Source organism: Gouania willdenowi, chromosome 9 (genome assembly GCF_900634775.1).
Source record: "Gouania willdenowi chromosome 9, fGouWil2.1, whole genome shotgun sequence".
Taxonomy (NCBI): domain Eukaryota; kingdom Metazoa; phylum Chordata; class Actinopteri; order Blenniiformes; family Gobiesocidae; genus Gouania; species Gouania willdenowi.
Window position 1 is genome coordinate 21,247,870 of NC_041052.1, and position 17,264 is coordinate 21,265,133.

General features: G+C 37.5%; 2 protein-coding genes across 2 annotated transcripts; both read right to left on the minus strand.

Annotated features, from left to right (window-relative positions):
- Positions 1–4,327: 4,327 nt before the first annotated feature.
- On the minus strand, positions 4,328–5,081 carry nkx3-1 (NK3 homeobox 1). Its single transcript, XM_028458170.1, has 2 exons — positions 4,867–5,081; positions 4,328–4,725 (listed from the first exon to the last, which is right to left on the minus strand). The coding sequence occupies exons 1-2, from the start codon at positions 5,057–5,059 to the stop codon at positions 4,328–4,330; spliced, it is 591 nt and encodes a 196-aa protein (XP_028313971.1). The 5' UTR covers positions 5,060–5,081.
- Positions 5,082–12,768: 7,687 nt separating this feature from the next.
- On the minus strand, positions 12,769–14,410 carry nkx2.7 (NK2 transcription factor related 7). Its single transcript, XM_028457034.1, has 2 exons — positions 14,170–14,410; positions 12,769–13,262 (listed from the first exon to the last, which is right to left on the minus strand). Exons 1-2 carry the CDS (start codon positions 14,408–14,410, stop codon positions 12,769–12,771), a joined length of 735 nt encoding a protein of 244 aa, XP_028312835.1.
- Between the last annotated feature and the right edge of the window lie 2,854 nt (positions 14,411–17,264).

Below are 17,264 nucleotides of genomic sequence, written 5' to 3' on the forward strand. Positions count from 1 at the left end.
CTCCGATGTACATAGTACATGGTAATAAATAAAACAATATTAAAGTAAATATGGAGAAAAGAACTTGAAAAAACTTGCACACAAGTAATGTTCTCCCAATTCTTTAGGTCAGGGGTTCTCAACTGGTCTCACCCTGGGACCCACATTTTGCCGTGGTCATTAAATCGCGTCCCAATTTAGTTTTTCAAAAATAGTTGTTGAAAACATAATATTTATATATGTATATATATTTTATTTTTATTTTTTTCTCCTGTACAACATCTATTTCACAGCATGCCTGTCAAAAGAAAAGTTATTTTCAAAAATAATAAACAAGTCCAACATGAGAGACATTAAATATTTATTTATTTTTGACAAGCTGTCCGCAACCCACCCAGTACAGGCCCGCGACCCACCAGTTGAGAATCGCTGCTTTAGGTTGTTAAAGAGTGTAGGAATTATGCTGTTTTGTTTTAATTACTAAAATATATGCCTGGTTTTAGCTAGGAAGCCTGTTACTCAAACAATGAAAAAAGGCTTTGTGGTGTTTAGTGAACAAATACAGTTGATCCAGGTGGCCCACAGTTTACTTTGGAAACACATACTGAAGAACAAAAGACAAGGAAACAGGAAGGAGGGATTTTTACTTTGAGTCTTCTGTTTTTGTGACTCAACGTACCATGTCTCTCTGAGCCGCCCGACGTTCAGGTATTATAATGCTAAGAACAATAACACCACTTGGGCTAACCTTCAGATTTGCCTTTTAAAGGTGCAGTCAGTAACTTGGAGGAGACAGAGGACTTAGCATTAAATTTAAACATGTACAACTGTCACAGGCGTGAATATTGCTAAATGGCCAGTGAACCACCCAACAAAACCAATAAGACTGTCAGGTCACTCCATAAAGATATTGTCTGCTACTTTCTAATAAAACAACACCAACCAGTAATGTTAGCATTAGTATCAGAAACAAGCTAACGTTAGCCCGACTGCAACATCACGGTAACATAGCATGCACTATGGAGTAATAGTGTAACAATTGCAAATCAAACATAATGAAAATCAAACAGGGGTAATTACCCGTCAAGCAGAAAAGTCGCCAACTCTGCGTCAGTTTTGAGTCCTTCCAGAGTTCCCTCCACCTCTGAAAAGCCACTCCGATGTTGACTCTCGACTTGTCGCGGGCTCTGTCTAATTCTAGCGTTTCTTTCTTCTTGCTTCTTGTTTTTACTTGTCGTCTTTGCCGTGTAAGCTGTTGATGCTAACAGAGCTATCGGCAGTCGCAAGCATGAGCTATAGCTGTTTAAGGAGGAAAGGGGCGGGAGCTGTGATCGACAGCTGTCAGGCAGTCCATCAAACACAATCCTGGCTCTGATTGGTTTTTATTATTGCTCGGTCGTGGTGGATTCTGGCAATTTGCAGTAAGAGCAGTAGGCGGGGCTTAATGAGCCTGTTTTACAGATTACCAGTTTCATGTAATGCTGCATTTACATAAGTGACAGTTTTAGCAAATCTGACAAAAAGTCACTTTTATAAGAGTTAGCTATTGCACCTTTAACAAGCTCCTTTATCTGATGAGCACACACACACACACACACACACACTGAGAGATCCAGTCGGATTTCTTGCCGTCAAAACAGATCCTATCTGCTCTCTTCAGTCTAATTACCTGTTTACTCTAAAGGCCTTTCTGTCTCCATGGAAACAGTGTTTAAAAACTACTTTTTGAGGAATCCAGCTCATTTCTCCAGATAATCTCATCAGAAAACTAGAACCATATACCAGATCTTTGGTTTTTTACCACCAAAGTATTACCAACACACTTTACAATTTCTGCGTATTCACCCATCAATTGTACAGATCTGCAAAAACAAGTTACTAATCAACCATTGGGAGCAACTGAGGGTTCAGTGTCTTGCCTAAGAACACTTCGACACATAGACAAGTATCGAACCTCCAACCTCGCAATCAGTCGACGACCCTTCTACCATCTAAGCCACAGCTGCCCAGCGATCTTTTCATTGGATTGCATTTTCTAATACTAAAGTTCCCAAATTATTTTCTCAAACCCAAACATTGAACCTGAGTCTCAGTACATTCATCCATCCATCCATTTTCTGACCCGCTTGCTCCTTTTTTCAGGGTCACAGGGGTCTACTGGTGCCTATCTCCAGTTTTCAATGAGCGCTAGGTGGGGGTACACCCTGGACAGAGCGCCAGTTCATCGCAACACACACACACACACACACACACACATAGACAACCACCCACATTCACTCCTCAAGCCAGTTCAAGAGACTCAAATCAACCTAACAGTGATGTTTTTGGACTGTGGGAGGAAGCCGGAGTACCCAGAAACCCACGCAGCACAGGGAGAACATTCAAATTCCACACAGAAAGGACCCAAGTATCAACCCAAAGGCTTGAATCCAGGACCTTCTTGTGAGGTGGATGTCCTAACCCAAATGCCAGTACATGCATATCAAATATTATTTTTGACTGTACCTAAACATTTAAATTCAATCTAATCTACACTCACTCAGATCATAGCCTAATTAAGAATTATCCTTCCATCTTTTGAACACACTTATCCTCAGCAGGTTGCAAGATGAGTCAGGGGGCAAGGTGGGGGAAACCCTGTACAGGTACAGTCTAACTTACACTTTCCTTCAAAGACACCAGTATGACAGACATGTTCTTGTCTGAAGGAAGATGGTGGAGAACGTGTTATGAGAAAATCTCCACATTTGGTCAAAACCAGGATTCAAACCCACTTTTTTTCTAGCTGGGACTGACCTGAGATTTTGCCTTGACGGAATGGTATTAGTTTAAGTTGATCCACACTATTAATGTACATCATTGTGTGTGTCCCACTGTCGTTTACTGCATGAGTCTATATGTAGATATAAACAAACAGGTTAAACATCGGTACATTGTAGACTAAAGACACACTTTTTAAACTTTATCTGTATTACATCCAAACGTTGTTCTCATCCACTACTGATGCCAGTGTGCCCCCCAAAACACTGCCAAAGTTTACGGCGTTTATGGTTTTTTCACAGATTGAAAGTTGTGCCACGACAATGGTGGATGTCGATATTGTGGCTTCAACGGAAACACCCGAATACGAGCGAAATTCGATGTCTCGCAGAGCAACGTTATATCGTTTTCTGCAGTTGAAGACACACGCACATTTGTCAGCAATCCCATTGTTTGTGATGGAGTCAAAAACAAACTTGCGAGTGGCAATTTCAACTTTCGACATTTGTTCGCGAGTACATTCTCCTGTTTTTCAGGAGGGTTAGGCCAACGCAATGTTTTTTTTATCAATGTTATAAAAAACATTATCCACTGTTCCCTGCAACTTTAAGTCCACGAGAAGTGCCACATGCTGGCTTTATACCAGACTGATGTCATCAAACAAGAACTGGATATTAACTTGCCATCAAACGGAATAAATTAACTTATTAGTGTTTTATTCAATCAGTATCATTTTATAAAACACCCAAAGAATTGAAATGCATGTTCCTCTGTTCTTCTTTCCATTCCTCTGTTAGCATAGAAAAGAGTGCTTTGTGTCGCCCCTCTCCTGTATCTTTCCTCATGATGTCATCTAAGATCTGCAGCACAGTTTATCCCTGAATTATCTGTCTCTTTAAATGAATCAAATCTCATTCTTCAGCCCTCATTGACTGCATCATCGAGTGTGCATGTTCTCCTCTTTCCACATACAGTATCTGCCTCCAACAGTCCAAAAACATGTTTATCTATTTATGTCTAGTGTTGCTAAAATGAATGAGTAAATGGTGTGTGAATGAAGATGCCGTGTCCATGGTGTACCCTTATTTGAGCTGGCCTTTGCACCAGCAGACCTCCGTGGCCCTTAACAGACAATAAATGAATTCATGGATAAATGAATTGATGAATTGATGAACAAGACCTCATCAAAAATAAGTGATTAAAAAAAAGTGAAGACTTGATTTTTTGCATTACAAGTACACCATACAGATACCCTAGTTTGTTTCTAGGATTAAAAGAAGAACATAGACTTTCTGGGACACAACATTGAACTTGTTATAGAAATAACACAACAAACCATGAAGTGAATGTTTGATTTATTATGAGGGAAATTGTTTGTCTTCACAAGGTGAAAATGCAAACTATAAATTTCTTTTTGGGAAATAATTTTAAATAAAGCAAAATTGTCTGAATTTTTACAACTGGCCAATGAGATTGTGGATCCATAGTTTTGGAAGAACTGGACTGGATTTAATGTCTATGTTGGTGATCCGGAGATAACCATTGATTGTGATCCAGGGCCATTGCTCTTGGTTGCCAGGAGTCCATTTCACCAGAGCACTGGACCCCAGGGGCCACCATAGTCCCACAGGTACGGCCTGTATTGGTAAGCTTTACAGAGAGAAGTAATCAGTGACGATCGGACCAAATCCTCGCTCTGGCTCAGTCCCTCTGCCTTGTTCACTTCCTTGCACGTCTCAGACGCCTGCTGCTTTCGTTTTGTTTTGTACCTCCTGTTCTGAAACCAGATTTTCACCTGCGTCTCAGTTAATCTCAACGAGTTCGCCAGGTGAGCCCTTTCTGGGGCCGACAGATATTTCTGATGGTTGAACTTCTTTTCCAGTTCCAGAACTTGGAGGTGTGTGAAGGCAGCTCTGGAACGCTTCTGTTTCCCTAAGGACGTGACACTTGACTCGTAGGACCTGGGGCAGGAGGTTCCCTGAGGCTCTGCGAATTACAGCAACAAGTGGTTAAAGCAAAGCTGTTCGAGCGAAGAAGTGAATACTTTCAAAAAAACACATGTAATTTATCACAAAACCGTTTTTTACATGCAGGACTGGCTGCAAACGACCTGGACTTGTTGCTCACCTGAGTGGACTCTGAGCTGGGTTTCCGGAGGACAAATTTGCACCGTTGTCTTCTCATTGTCCTCTCTCCACTGCAAACACTTTTCTCTCCTCTGTGTGCAGCCCTTGACGTTAAATCCAGTGCCCTCCCTAACAGAGAGGATGTCGTCTATGAGGAAGGAGGTCACAGGTTTGACTAAGTTGGACCCATCCATCCTGCCCGTCACTGACACTCAGTCAGAGAGTTCAAACAGCAGGAGTGCAGCTAAAGCAGCATGTGTGTCTCACTTTCATACTGGCTGCATTTATACCAGAGGAGAGGCGGGGTCATCCAGGACTAGGATACTGACAAAGTAAAGGAGGCGGGACGAGTCAGCCTCCTCAAACTTTCACTGCTTTAGATCATTATCATTGGTTAGGTCATTGTTACAAATAACTTTTGAACTTGTTTCCTTTTAAAATTGTTATTTAATAATTTATTGACTTTTAGATTTAATTACAGGTAAGTTTTATTACATCCATACATAAGGAGGTAATAAAACGTTCATTTATGTGTTTGTCCATTAGCAGGATCATACCAAAAGTGGGTTACTTCATTGATTTTGACCATTTTTTTTAACAAATCTTATGGCTTATGCCATGGAAAGTCACATTAACTTTTGGAGAGGATCCAGATCAATATACTGATTCTGGATCAGTTTGAAAAATTAAAAATTTAAAAATCCCTTTATTATCATTGGAGAAATTAAAAAAATAATATACCAGTTCGTATTTGACTGACTGATCATCACTGAGTCCTGGAAATAGATAAATTAACTGTCCCAGTTTGTTCAAAAGTTTCTTGATTTAATAGTATACCATTTTATTTCTATTGCAATCATTAGTCTTTTTGTATGATGCTCCTCAAATAATGAACTCCTACTTCTACTATAATATGTAGAACAACATCGGCAATGACAATTCCAAAGATTTCATTTTTACATCTGAATATTATGGCGATTCACTTTTGTACCTTTAGGATGTAACAGCAGTAGTTCTGTAAGGATCGTAACAGTTTATGATTATTACATTTTAATTAGAAAGATGTCTCCAATAAACATAAATAATATCCACTTTGTTTAGGTTCTTATTATTAACCTTAATCTTAAATAAAATAATTGAAAAATAGAAATTGAATATGAATTAAAAACCATTTGAATATAAATACGTGCACACAGTGGTGACACCTAAACAGTGGGAAAGTGTGTCTGACTCAGTGGAGACGAGTCCGTGTGTAACAGGGGGGACGTACGGGTGCTCAGAGTGGGTGGTCGTGTCTCCTCAGCACTAATGACTTGGACACATTGTGACCGGCTCCTGAATGGACTCGCTCATTGTTGGCTGTTTGTTTGTTTGTTGTTTTCTGCGACTCAGCTTGACCTTTTCTCCAGCCATCACTTGTTTTATTAGCAGTTTCACTGTTGCTCTGAGATTTCATGCTTCATTTGTAACAATTATGAATGGACGTTTGATAAACGTGACCCTTTCTGTGCCCTGCACTCCTGCTCCAACCTCCCTAGACCATCCACACGCCAAAGTCTCATTAATAAGCACATGTAACCCTGAACATATAAACATAGGGAACATATAAGCAGTAAATGGATCAAACTCACAAACCCTTTGAATTGTAGACTACACATTGGACATAGTTCATCAACTTAACTTGGCATCAAATAGTAAGGATTGACCTGTCAAACCGTGAAGCTCATTGAAAACATCTTGATCCATCCAAGGTTTTTATTGAGTTGAAGTTTGACAAATTATTTTACAAATGTTCTGAAATTAATCTTGACCACGTTGACTATGCAGAAGACTCAACCAAGGGATCATCATGGTCTCTTTCAGTTTCCTCTGCTGTGATGTGTAGACGTGTTCCACTAAAGCTAATTCCTCCCTGAAATCATCTGTTTTTGTGTCAACACTAAATGTAGATGCCCAGTATGATAGTTTAAATCTGTCTGGCACCACTTGGCTGCAAATGTTCAACTGTAAGCACAGAGAGCTTTTATTTGTTAGATGTACTTCCTGTTAGAGTTGTTCTGCATGTTTAGTATGTTCAGCTGTAAAATGTGGAATACATTTGGTGCTACTTTCATATTTCCTATTTACATAGGTGAAAGTAACTGATTACAAGTACTCACGTTACTGTAATTGAGTTGCTATTATGGGTTCTTGTACTTTTTTTTAAGTATATTTCTAAATCAGTAATTTTACTTGTACTTAAGTATGTTTTAAAAGAAGTAAAGTAATTGATTACATTTCTACACCCAAACGTTACTGAGCAAATTATAATTTTTTTGTGTTTTTTATTATTTTTGAGTTTCCATTTCATGCTACATTGAACATAATCCATATATTCTTAGTGTTGCCTTTTTTGATCAACGCCACTTTCTTGGGTTCAGGTTGGGGTTTCTACCTATTATGTTGTTACCCACACAACACATTTGACATGATACTGTTTAAGAGTTCATAAATTTAGCTTTACTTATAGCCTGAGAATTTTATTTTTTTATTTTGAATTGAATTCATTGATGTTATTTTATTTTTTTTAAAAAAAAGAATTGTACATTTTGACAAACTTTTAACTTCATACAGACAATATGCAAGGGAACCGTGGCATGATTTATTACCAAAGATAAACACAGGGAGTGAAAGTAACTTGTAACTTTTACTTTGAGTACTATTTCATTGAGCTATAGTTTTTACCTGTACTTGAGTATTTTATGTATTTTATTTACTTGTACTTGTACTTGAGTACAATTTCAATAAAGTAACTGTACGTCTACTTGAGTAGGCGATTTTTTTCAAAGTGAGCACATTGATTATATATATATGTATATATATATATATATATATATATATATACGTATTGTATATATTGTCAAACAAGAGACCACTTGCACTGTCTAACGACAGTGACTGCTCCTATGAATGAACTCTTAAACGATGCAGTCATCTGTCGCCCTTTTCACTGACAATCTACATGATTGTTCTCAATGGTGAAGAGTGACATTTCCTCTTCAGGTAATGTGTCTGAAGCATTTCTGGCTAAGTTGTGAAGCTGCATGGTTGTGTATCGGTTGTGACATAGTAAAGCCTCTGACCTTTCTGCCCTGGAAGGCATTTGTCTTCAGCAGAGCAAACTGCATGGTGACAATGTTTGCTTGGAGCCACCTATAGTTGTTGTACCATCAATCACCACTTCATTTTTTTTTTTTTTTACACTGTTTTTGTTGTTGGCCAATAGGGACTTTTTGTTGTAAGTGGACTTGTCAGACATATGTCCTGTTATCTACGCAGCATCAGAGATGTTCTATATTGTTTTTTTGCACCTGGTTTTTTTTTACAATGAATGCTTTTCGTTGTGCTTGGTATGACATAACCAACATGTCATCCTATGAAACGGATCATTGAGAGGTTGGTGCACAGACCTCAACCAACAGAAATATTGTTATTATTTTCTAAAATTGTCAAAAGTCTACAAAATTGTTAAACTCGGAAGAAGTTATAACATTGTGACCACCTGTCTAATAAAGTAATAGACTCATTCTGCTGCCCAGAGGTGGACTGGGACAAAACTTCAGCCCTGGCCTTTTCTGTCCAGACTACATTATGAGTGACACCATGTAGAAGCTGTTATTTAGTCAGTGATTCTCAACATGTGGTTATTATGTCTGAATTTTAATTCAGAAAACCTTAAAAGGGGAAACTTTTTAATCCTTTTTTAATCTATATTCTTTTGCTATTTTGCAACTTCCTTTGTCCCATTTTCAAAAAGTTCTGACACAATTTTTTTCAGATATTAGCTATACCTTTTGCCAATAAATATCCCTTTTGCCACATTTTGCTCATTGAAGCTACCCTTTGCCATTACACACCTGACTCCTCTATATTTGGCTCTCTTTTGGCCACTCTTAACTGATTTTGTCCCATTTTAGTCACTTTTCACTGTTTTTTTGGCCACATGTCTACCTCCACTTGCTCGTAAAAAAAAAAAAAAACATGGCATACTGGACCGGCAGCCACCCCTGCTGCTGCCTGAACTACCCAATAAGCCAAGGACTCCACTGGACCTCGTGGATTGATCTCACAGGGGACTGTGAAACTATCACAGTTAATGAATCTATTATTTTGTGCGTGCAAACATGATTTCCTAATTTTTACGTGCCGCTCGGAACAGAATGCTGGGAATCAATCCTCTGCTGCCTCTGTGAAAGGCGGTATTTCTTAACCCCTAGCTGCACTAACTGGATTTAGAGAAAACTATGTGGTACAGCTAAGAAGAGGGGGTTAGATAGGGATAGTGTTGGGGGAAATCGTAAAGTTTTGGGGTTAGCAATACAGTAATAGAAAATTACTTCCAATTCAAATACATCAGTTTGTAATTCGTTGCAAGTAGTATAAAGGAATTTAGGAAATTGTGTTACCATGCAAGAAACCATCGATTGATTCCTTTAGGTGACAGTTTCACAATCCCCCGTTAGACTATGGGCTGGCTGCACACTTCATTTGAAAGCCAAGTCAACAACTCAAAGCAATTGCTTGAGCCACCGCCAAAACCATTGGTGTTTCATGACAGGGCTCCGTATTCTGCTGAAAGAGGCACTGAAGTACTGAGAAAGTGTGCATTGTCCTCTGAAATCCAGCAATGCTGAGTGACAAGTGCACAGTGCTCATAGCAGAGATATTTCCTTTTTTTTTACTGTTTATTTATTTATTCATTTATTATTTTATTTTATTTTATTTTATTTATTTAAACATTTCTGTCAATGCCAAACAACTAAGACATCACCGACCAAGCACACATTTCCTGAGAAGCCCCTGACTGCATCCTGCAGTCCGGGGCGGCGGTCAACTTTCGGCGCGTTGCTCAATGTTCGATAAACAATTGCGTTCAGACTTACTTTATCCGTAACCCTAACCGTATCTGTTTTGTGTGCCTATAGAATTATGTAACGTTTAAAATTATTTATATCGCACGATTTATTTATTTTGAGGTTGATTATTTTTAACTGTATAAGAGTCACACAGCACAGTAGCATGCTGCATTGAGCTCCGCCCCAAACTGCGGACTGCAGTCAGGGGTACTTCCATTTCCGCATGCATGTGCCCAAATACAGGACTTTATTGTGAAGAGTGAACAAGGAGCACCAGAAGTATTATCAACCAGTATTATTCCCTTGCTGTCTAAAATAAGAGTCTGTGTTATTAACGTTACCTTTCAGTGATCATACTGTTATTAGTTATTAAGCAGATCTTTGTTTTGAATAAATATGTCCATTTTTCAATCTTCATCAATGGTTGAAAAGAGTTGTTTCCTGCAAAAGGATGCTTTCACGCAATGCAAGATATTCAATGAGCCATTTACCTTGAAATCACCTCAAAACAGCCCGTTTTTATCCATCAGTTGCTTTGCATTCCTATTGTCTAAACAACACAAGCCTCTGTGGGCTGGTGTATAGTTGAAACAGGGTAGTTTTATGTTGGAGCTCGTGAATTTTTGAATGATCTCATCATCAATACAAAAATACAAGATAATCAGTACCATTTAAAAAGTCATTCACAGCCAGAGAAATATCTGTTTCGATATCTGTATACATGGAGCATACAAGCATGACTTGAAGTCTTTTTAAAGAACTGGTACTGGTTCTTTATCTGATGGTCAGACACTGCACGTCATCCACTGTTTATGGATAACATCATCTCATAGGAGTTTAGATAAAAACATGCATTTCCTCAATCACCTTTAACTTAAAAAACTAAAAACAAAAATTGTACACGCAGACATGAAGGTGTAGTTCCTGTTAGAATTAGGAGTGATTTGATGATCACTATGTATCCAGGGTTACAAGTGATGGAGCTGCTTATCTCATCTTAAGGGACAATGTATGCACTTTGGACAAGTTGTCAGTAAGCCAGTCCTGAGAGCCATCTATTTGAACATTTTAGAAAACTAGATTGTAAAATTAATTTAAAACCTGTATCATTTTAAAGGGCTTCAACGCAAACATCCTTATGTCATTATTAAAGAAAATATTTAGCATTGCTAACATTTTTGCACCCGTCAGGTAAATTTATTCACTCTTTGAAAACCACTTAATGTTCCCCACAGCACCCACTAAGACTAACCTGTCCTTCAAAGCTTCTTTTGCATACTCACACACTCAGAGAGACACTATCTGATCTCCTGGTCTCCTCTCTGTCTACAGCTTTATCCTTATCTGTGTAGAGATGCTCTTCAGCCCCCGCTTAGAGGTGGCTCCTCTCCTCAGGGCTTGGGGCTTATAGCATTCAAATGTGACACAAAATGTATCCATTATTTTGATTTATGGAGGTACAGCTTTTATTTTGTTTATTTCTAATATCAGTGTTTTTAGGGGGTTGGATTTAAAGAAAGATTAGCTTCGTTACCTGAGCTTATTGGCTCTCTACTGAGTGGCAGCCCCGTGTGTGTGTGTGTGTGCTGGTTTTAACGGAGAAAGGTGAAGAGCCACTGTGTCTGCATTTTTGTTTACCAAGCTAAGGACTCTGGGGCAGGACGAGCTCTCTGCCTTATCAGCAGATGTGGGAATGGGACAATAATGAGCCCAGTTTGATAGGTCAGATGTCAACTCATCCATTAGCGGCTCAATGGTGCTGCTTGATAAAGTGCTCCAACCGCACTCAAACAGGTCTTCATTGGATCTCAACTTGAAATAAGAAAGGCTTTCCACAAAATGTATCTTTGTTTGTATAAAAATGTGTTTTCTGTTTCTTTTGTTTTTGTTTTTTCTGCATAAAATTAAAAAAAGTTTACTTAAAAACTTAAGAAACTGAGAAAAAAAAGTAAAAATGCAATTTGCAGGTATAGGTCAGCGTCTCTCTAAGGTGTTGAGAAATATGAATAATCAAAAGGTTAATTGTGGTCTTATGGAAGCGTATAGTTGCCACAGAGGACATTATATTTTGTATCACTATATTGTATAAACAGTATAATTACATTGTACAAACACGATATCAAATTGTACAAATAACATAATTATATTCTATAAACATGATATTATACTGTACAAACATGATATCATATTGTATATATAATTATATTGTACAAACATGCTATTCTGTATAAACAATATAATTATATTGTACAAACTCGATATCAAATTGTACAAATAATATAATTATATTGTATAAACATTATATTGGACAAACATGATGTTATATTGTACAAATGTGATATATTGTTTGTACAAACAATATAGTGATAAAAAAAAATTATTTATGGCAGCTCTATGCTTCTGTATGGTGTAGTCATTTATTTATTCATCTATTTATCGTATAGCAGCCAAAAGTAAACTCACAAAGACAAGTGCAAAAATCTATATTTTTAAGCAGACAATTTCATAATAATAATAATAATAATAATAATAATAATAATAATAATAATAATAATAATAATAATAAAAAATAAAAATATATATTTTTTTTTATTGGTCAAATGATTATTTTTAGCTCATTTTCAAAACTGTAGGACACTGTGGAAGCTGTTGGACATACATCCCCCTCATTTTGGATAAAATATGCGTTTTCACAAAGAATATAGAAATATTGTTATGGTTTCGTTTATTGAGAAAACTTTTTTTTTTATTTTTTAGGTAATTTGATCGCCTGACATGTTTCGATCGACTGCCAACTGTCAGTCTTCCTCAGAGGTGATTGCTTTGATGTATCTCTTAGTAGAAATATTTGTAGAAAAACAGTAGAAAGAATAGAATATAATAGAAACAGTTGCAGGATTATTATTATTATTATCATAATTTTTTTTAAATATCCACTTTAAGACTAATCTAAAATGATAAGACATTATAGCAGCAGTAGATATAGACATATAGGTATAGTGGGATGTTTATTGCAGTCCGTTGATCGCCATCCTCTGACAGTCTGTTATGAAATGTCCTTCATTGTTTAAATCACTGGACATGTGTGAGGCGTAGCTGAGCCCGAACACTCCGCTGTTTCCTAAGCCCACCACCGGGCTGTAGTGTCCGAAGCTCACGTTAAACGGAGCTGGGTGAGAAGCGGCCGAGCAGAGCTGTCCGTCCCGGACCAGCACCGGCACAGGCACCCTGAGGAGCCCCGGGGAGGCGGTCACCAGCTCCAGGGACGTGTCCTGCCGCTGCCGCTTACATTTGTACCTCCTGTTCTGGAACCAGATCTTCACCTGGGTGGAGGTGAGCTGCAGTAGCCGGGCCAGGTGCTCTCTCTCCGGGGCGGACAGGTAGCGCTGCTGCCTGAAGCGACGCTCCAGCTCAGACACCTGGGAGTGGGAGAAGAGGACCCGGGGCCGCTTCCGGAGCCTGGCTTTACCCACGTCTTTGTCCCAGTCAGGGCCACTGGTTTCTGCGAAAACACAAATATCATATTTAACCAAATCTTCAATAATGAATCATGTTTTTTTTTTTTTTTTTCTCCTTTTGAAGTAATTTTAAAGTTCATTTTTCATTTGACAGTGATCTGCTGCTGCTTGTCACAAAATAATAAATAAAAATAAAAACTTCCCCATGTTCTTGTTTATAGCTACTTTATTTTTAACTATTTGGTGGCATTTATAGTTTTATCTTATAAGCTCTTACTCTGTGACTGTACTTTAAATACTGTTTTGTACTTGTGCCATTTATTTGTTTTAAGAACATTTTAGCATTATTTTGGCACTATAAACTTGTTTTATGTACTGCTGCCAGGACACACTGGCATGTAAAAGAGATTATTAATCTCAATGTCGTTCTCCTGACTAAATAAAAAAAAAAAAATAATAATAATAATAACACACACATATAATAATAATAATAATAATAATAATAATAATAATAATAATAATAATAATAATAATAATAATGCTGAAACACTGCACATTCCTTTCTGGGATTAATAAAAGTTATCTTATTTAGTTTATTTTTATCCTTAATGATTTAGCTTTATACCATCACAAATGGACAAGAAATAAGAAAACATTTGACTTGTTAAAAAAAAAATACAGTGATATTTATTGACATTCTTATTTACACAATATATTATATATTATATTGATATATGATATATATTTTTAAAGGATAATTCTAGACTTTTTAATGAATGCAATATCTTTTGACATAAAAAAAAAAAAACTTCTAATTCTACACGTGGACCTCAGAAATATTAATAAAAGCTATTTAGCTTGGTTAGAGATTCATACTATTTAAATTACATTTGTAAAAATGTTCAGCAAAGTATGCCACAGTTATCCTGAGAGACAAACAGATGATCCCACCTTGGTCGTTAGTCTCCTCTCCTATGGATGGGTTGCGGTCGTGGAGTTTCCTCTGCGCGTCTGATACGCACTGGTCGGGCCTGGAGTCGTAGAACTCACCGTGTCTCTGCACTGACTGGAGCTGATGATGATGATGATGGTTCATCGGAACAACCTGGTCAGTCAGTAGAAAATCACTCTCACAGTCCTGATGCTGCTCCATCCTTAAAATATCCCTCACAGAAAAAGGCGTCGTGGTCATTGTTGGAGTGTTTTTACGCACTGAGTGGTGAGATGGTGGTGGTGGTGGTAGTGGTGGTGCTGCTGGGCGGATGTTCTTCCTCACTGATGAGTGAAGGCCTCACCATTTAGGTCATTCAAAGGCTCAGCTAATGAGCGTGTGTGTGCGTGTGTGTGTGTGTGTGTGTGTGTGTGTGTGTGTGTGTGTGTGTGTGTGCGTGTGTGTGTGTGTGTGTGTGTGTGTGTGTGTGTGTGTGCGTGCGTGCGTGCGTGCGTGCGTGCGTGTGTGTGACAACAGCCCACATACTCACATTATTTATTTTTCTACTTTAACTATAAGTTCAGTGTTTGCTTAAAAATCGAGTCATCGAGTTTATTCTTTTCAACTTTTCTCACATTCTGGAGTGGATTTTTATTTTTATTTTTTATTGTACAATTTAAAAACAAGCAAACACACAAACCAACTATACCAGGGTTGGGATCAATTACATTTTTCAATTACAATTTAGTCTTCAATTATCCATGTTCAAATACAACTCAATTACGATTACAGCAACCAACGTCTTTTGGGATTACAATTGAAATTACAATTACTATTTTTCCCCTGAAAGTCAATTAGAATTACGTTCTCAATTATTAAAGTTCAATTACAATTACCTAGCCTTTAATAAATAAACCAATAAAACTTAACTTTCCTCTTGTGTTAGCTTTCTGTTAGCATCTCTTGTATTATAACATAGCTTGATTCTGACCCATGTCTTATATCATAAAATACACCAAAAATATTATCTATCATCCAATTTGTTTCACATCTCTTGGTTTCCTGGTTAGGCTTCTTTATCAGGAAAACATATGTTTTAATATTTTTGGTGTGGGTGTCTGAGTCTTTTTTCTGTCACAAAAAAATTGTAAAATGATCCTAAAAGAAGTGACAGTTAAACTTGGTATGAAACGTATTTTAATAAATGTTAACTAAATATGTGAAAGCATATAGAACTGTAGTTTCCCAGGTTTGCGTTAAATTAAAGGTAAATTAATTTCCATGCCAATTACAAATATAAAGTACATTATCCGAACTCAATTACAGTTACAACAGCAACATATATTTTCAATTACAATTAGAATTAGAATGATGTCATAATTGTAATTCATTATCAATTACACGATTGCAATTATAGCTGACCCCAACCCTGCCAACCACTAAGAATAAGTGAAAGCATTAATTAAGGTGTTAAAAGGTGGATCATTTATTCAGTGTCCCCCCCTAATAACCACACATCCCAGTGAGCCCATAAAGCTGAACCATTCCCCATAATCCTCTGGGGTTGAGTGATGCCGGTGATGTCGAACAGCTTTAGAGCAGACACATTGTTTAGCAGCCATGTTATTAGTGATCTCAGGCCACAACAAACAGTAACATTACACCTGATGTTGTGGAAGTGGAGAGGCAGAGGCGCCAGGCCGCGATGCTTGACTGAGGCCAAAGACACAGAAACACAGACAGACGGTGTGCTGAGGAGGAGGAGGAGGAGGAGGAGGAGGCCACTGACGGGTCTGTCACTGCATGTCAGGATGCTTTGCTGGCTCTTAAAATAAAAAGGAGGCTAAACTGTGTAAATAAACTGGGAATCAATGATGATTTCTTTAAAGAGGCGTTATGCGTCATAAACATAACTATTAGACTTGTGCTGTACTTTTAACTATAAGTTCTTAAATGAATGTTCAAATGAGGCTTTATGAATAATAATATTAAAAAAAAAATCTAACCTCAAACTATGTATCAAGTCTATGTACTTTCTTGCCAAAACAAGATACTTAATTTTTTTGCAAAGTAACATTAAAGTAAACATTGATATTGTTGATCAATTTTCCTGAATGTTATAAAGGGGAAAAAAATACCTAAACCTAAACATCACCAATCCACACAAGTTTCATTTATTCATTCATTCATTCATTCATTCATTCATTCATTCATTCTGTAAACAACATTTTTTGCATGGAAATATCCAAATGAAACACAATTTAAAATTTTATTTTCTTTGAACTTTTCTTCACAAATAGCCCTACCTGCACACTGAGCATTAAAAGTCTGCTGTATTTGTTGCCGTTCATAATATTATATACATTTGTTGTGTTCAAATTACAACAACTTTGAGGTTTTTACTGTTTTTACGAGCCTGTTTACATTTTTATACCTCTCGACCTATGAGCCCCCAGGTCACGCATGCGCAGTTGCAGAGTTCCATAGTGTAAAAAAATAACCAGGTTTTATTGGAAGAATGTAATAGTAATAGATTTCAAGGCTACAAAACACAGGAGACTAAATCAAACACAACCATTTCACTTACATCGTACGCGCACGCAAAGATGCTCTGATATGAGCATTAGCCACGGAGGGAGCGCCATGTGCACAGCTTCACAGTTTGATATCGTTGTCCTTGAAAAACGTGGTAGACAACAATGTTTCCTTTAAAATACAGTGTTAAATAAGCATTTTCACACTCTGGAACTGCGCATGCACAACCTGGGGAGGTCATAGGTCGAGAGGTATAAAAACGTAAACAAGCTCGTCCACTCTGTTGATATTTCCAACCTCAGTATTTGTAATGTTATTCCAGAGATCGTTAGTGTTTTAATAGTGTTCATTTTATTATTATTACACATACACACCTTTTCGCGATGACATCATTATCCGGGACACTTGACCTAGCAACGCTCGCCGCCATTTTAAGAGGGGTATTTACGCTATTTACAAATGTTTTACTCAATGTCTTACGAATATTTCAGCAGATTAGAGCCAAAGGTCAAGGACCGATATGAAGAAAAGTTACTGCACATCTGGTTGGTTTACACAACTCCTTTGTTTTTTTTTAGCT

Bases quoted from the DNA above. Each gene is read 5' to 3' on its own strand.
- nkx2.7 (XM_028457034.1), bottom strand. From the start codon at position 14,410: ATGACCACGACGCCTTTTTCTGTGAGGGATATTTTAAGGATGGAGCAG. The intron at 13,263-14,169 runs GTGGGATCATCT...GTGTTTTCGCAG, and splicing joins AGAGGAGACTAACGACCAAG to AAACCAGTGGCCCTGACTGG.
- nkx3-1 (XM_028458170.1), bottom strand. From the start codon at position 5,059: ATGGATGGGTCCAACTTAGTCAAACCTGTGACCTCCTTCCTCATAGAC. The intron at 4,726-4,866 runs GTGAGCAACAAG...TGTAATTCGCAG, and splicing joins CCAGCTCAGAGTCCACTCAG to AGCCTCAGGGAACCTCCTGC.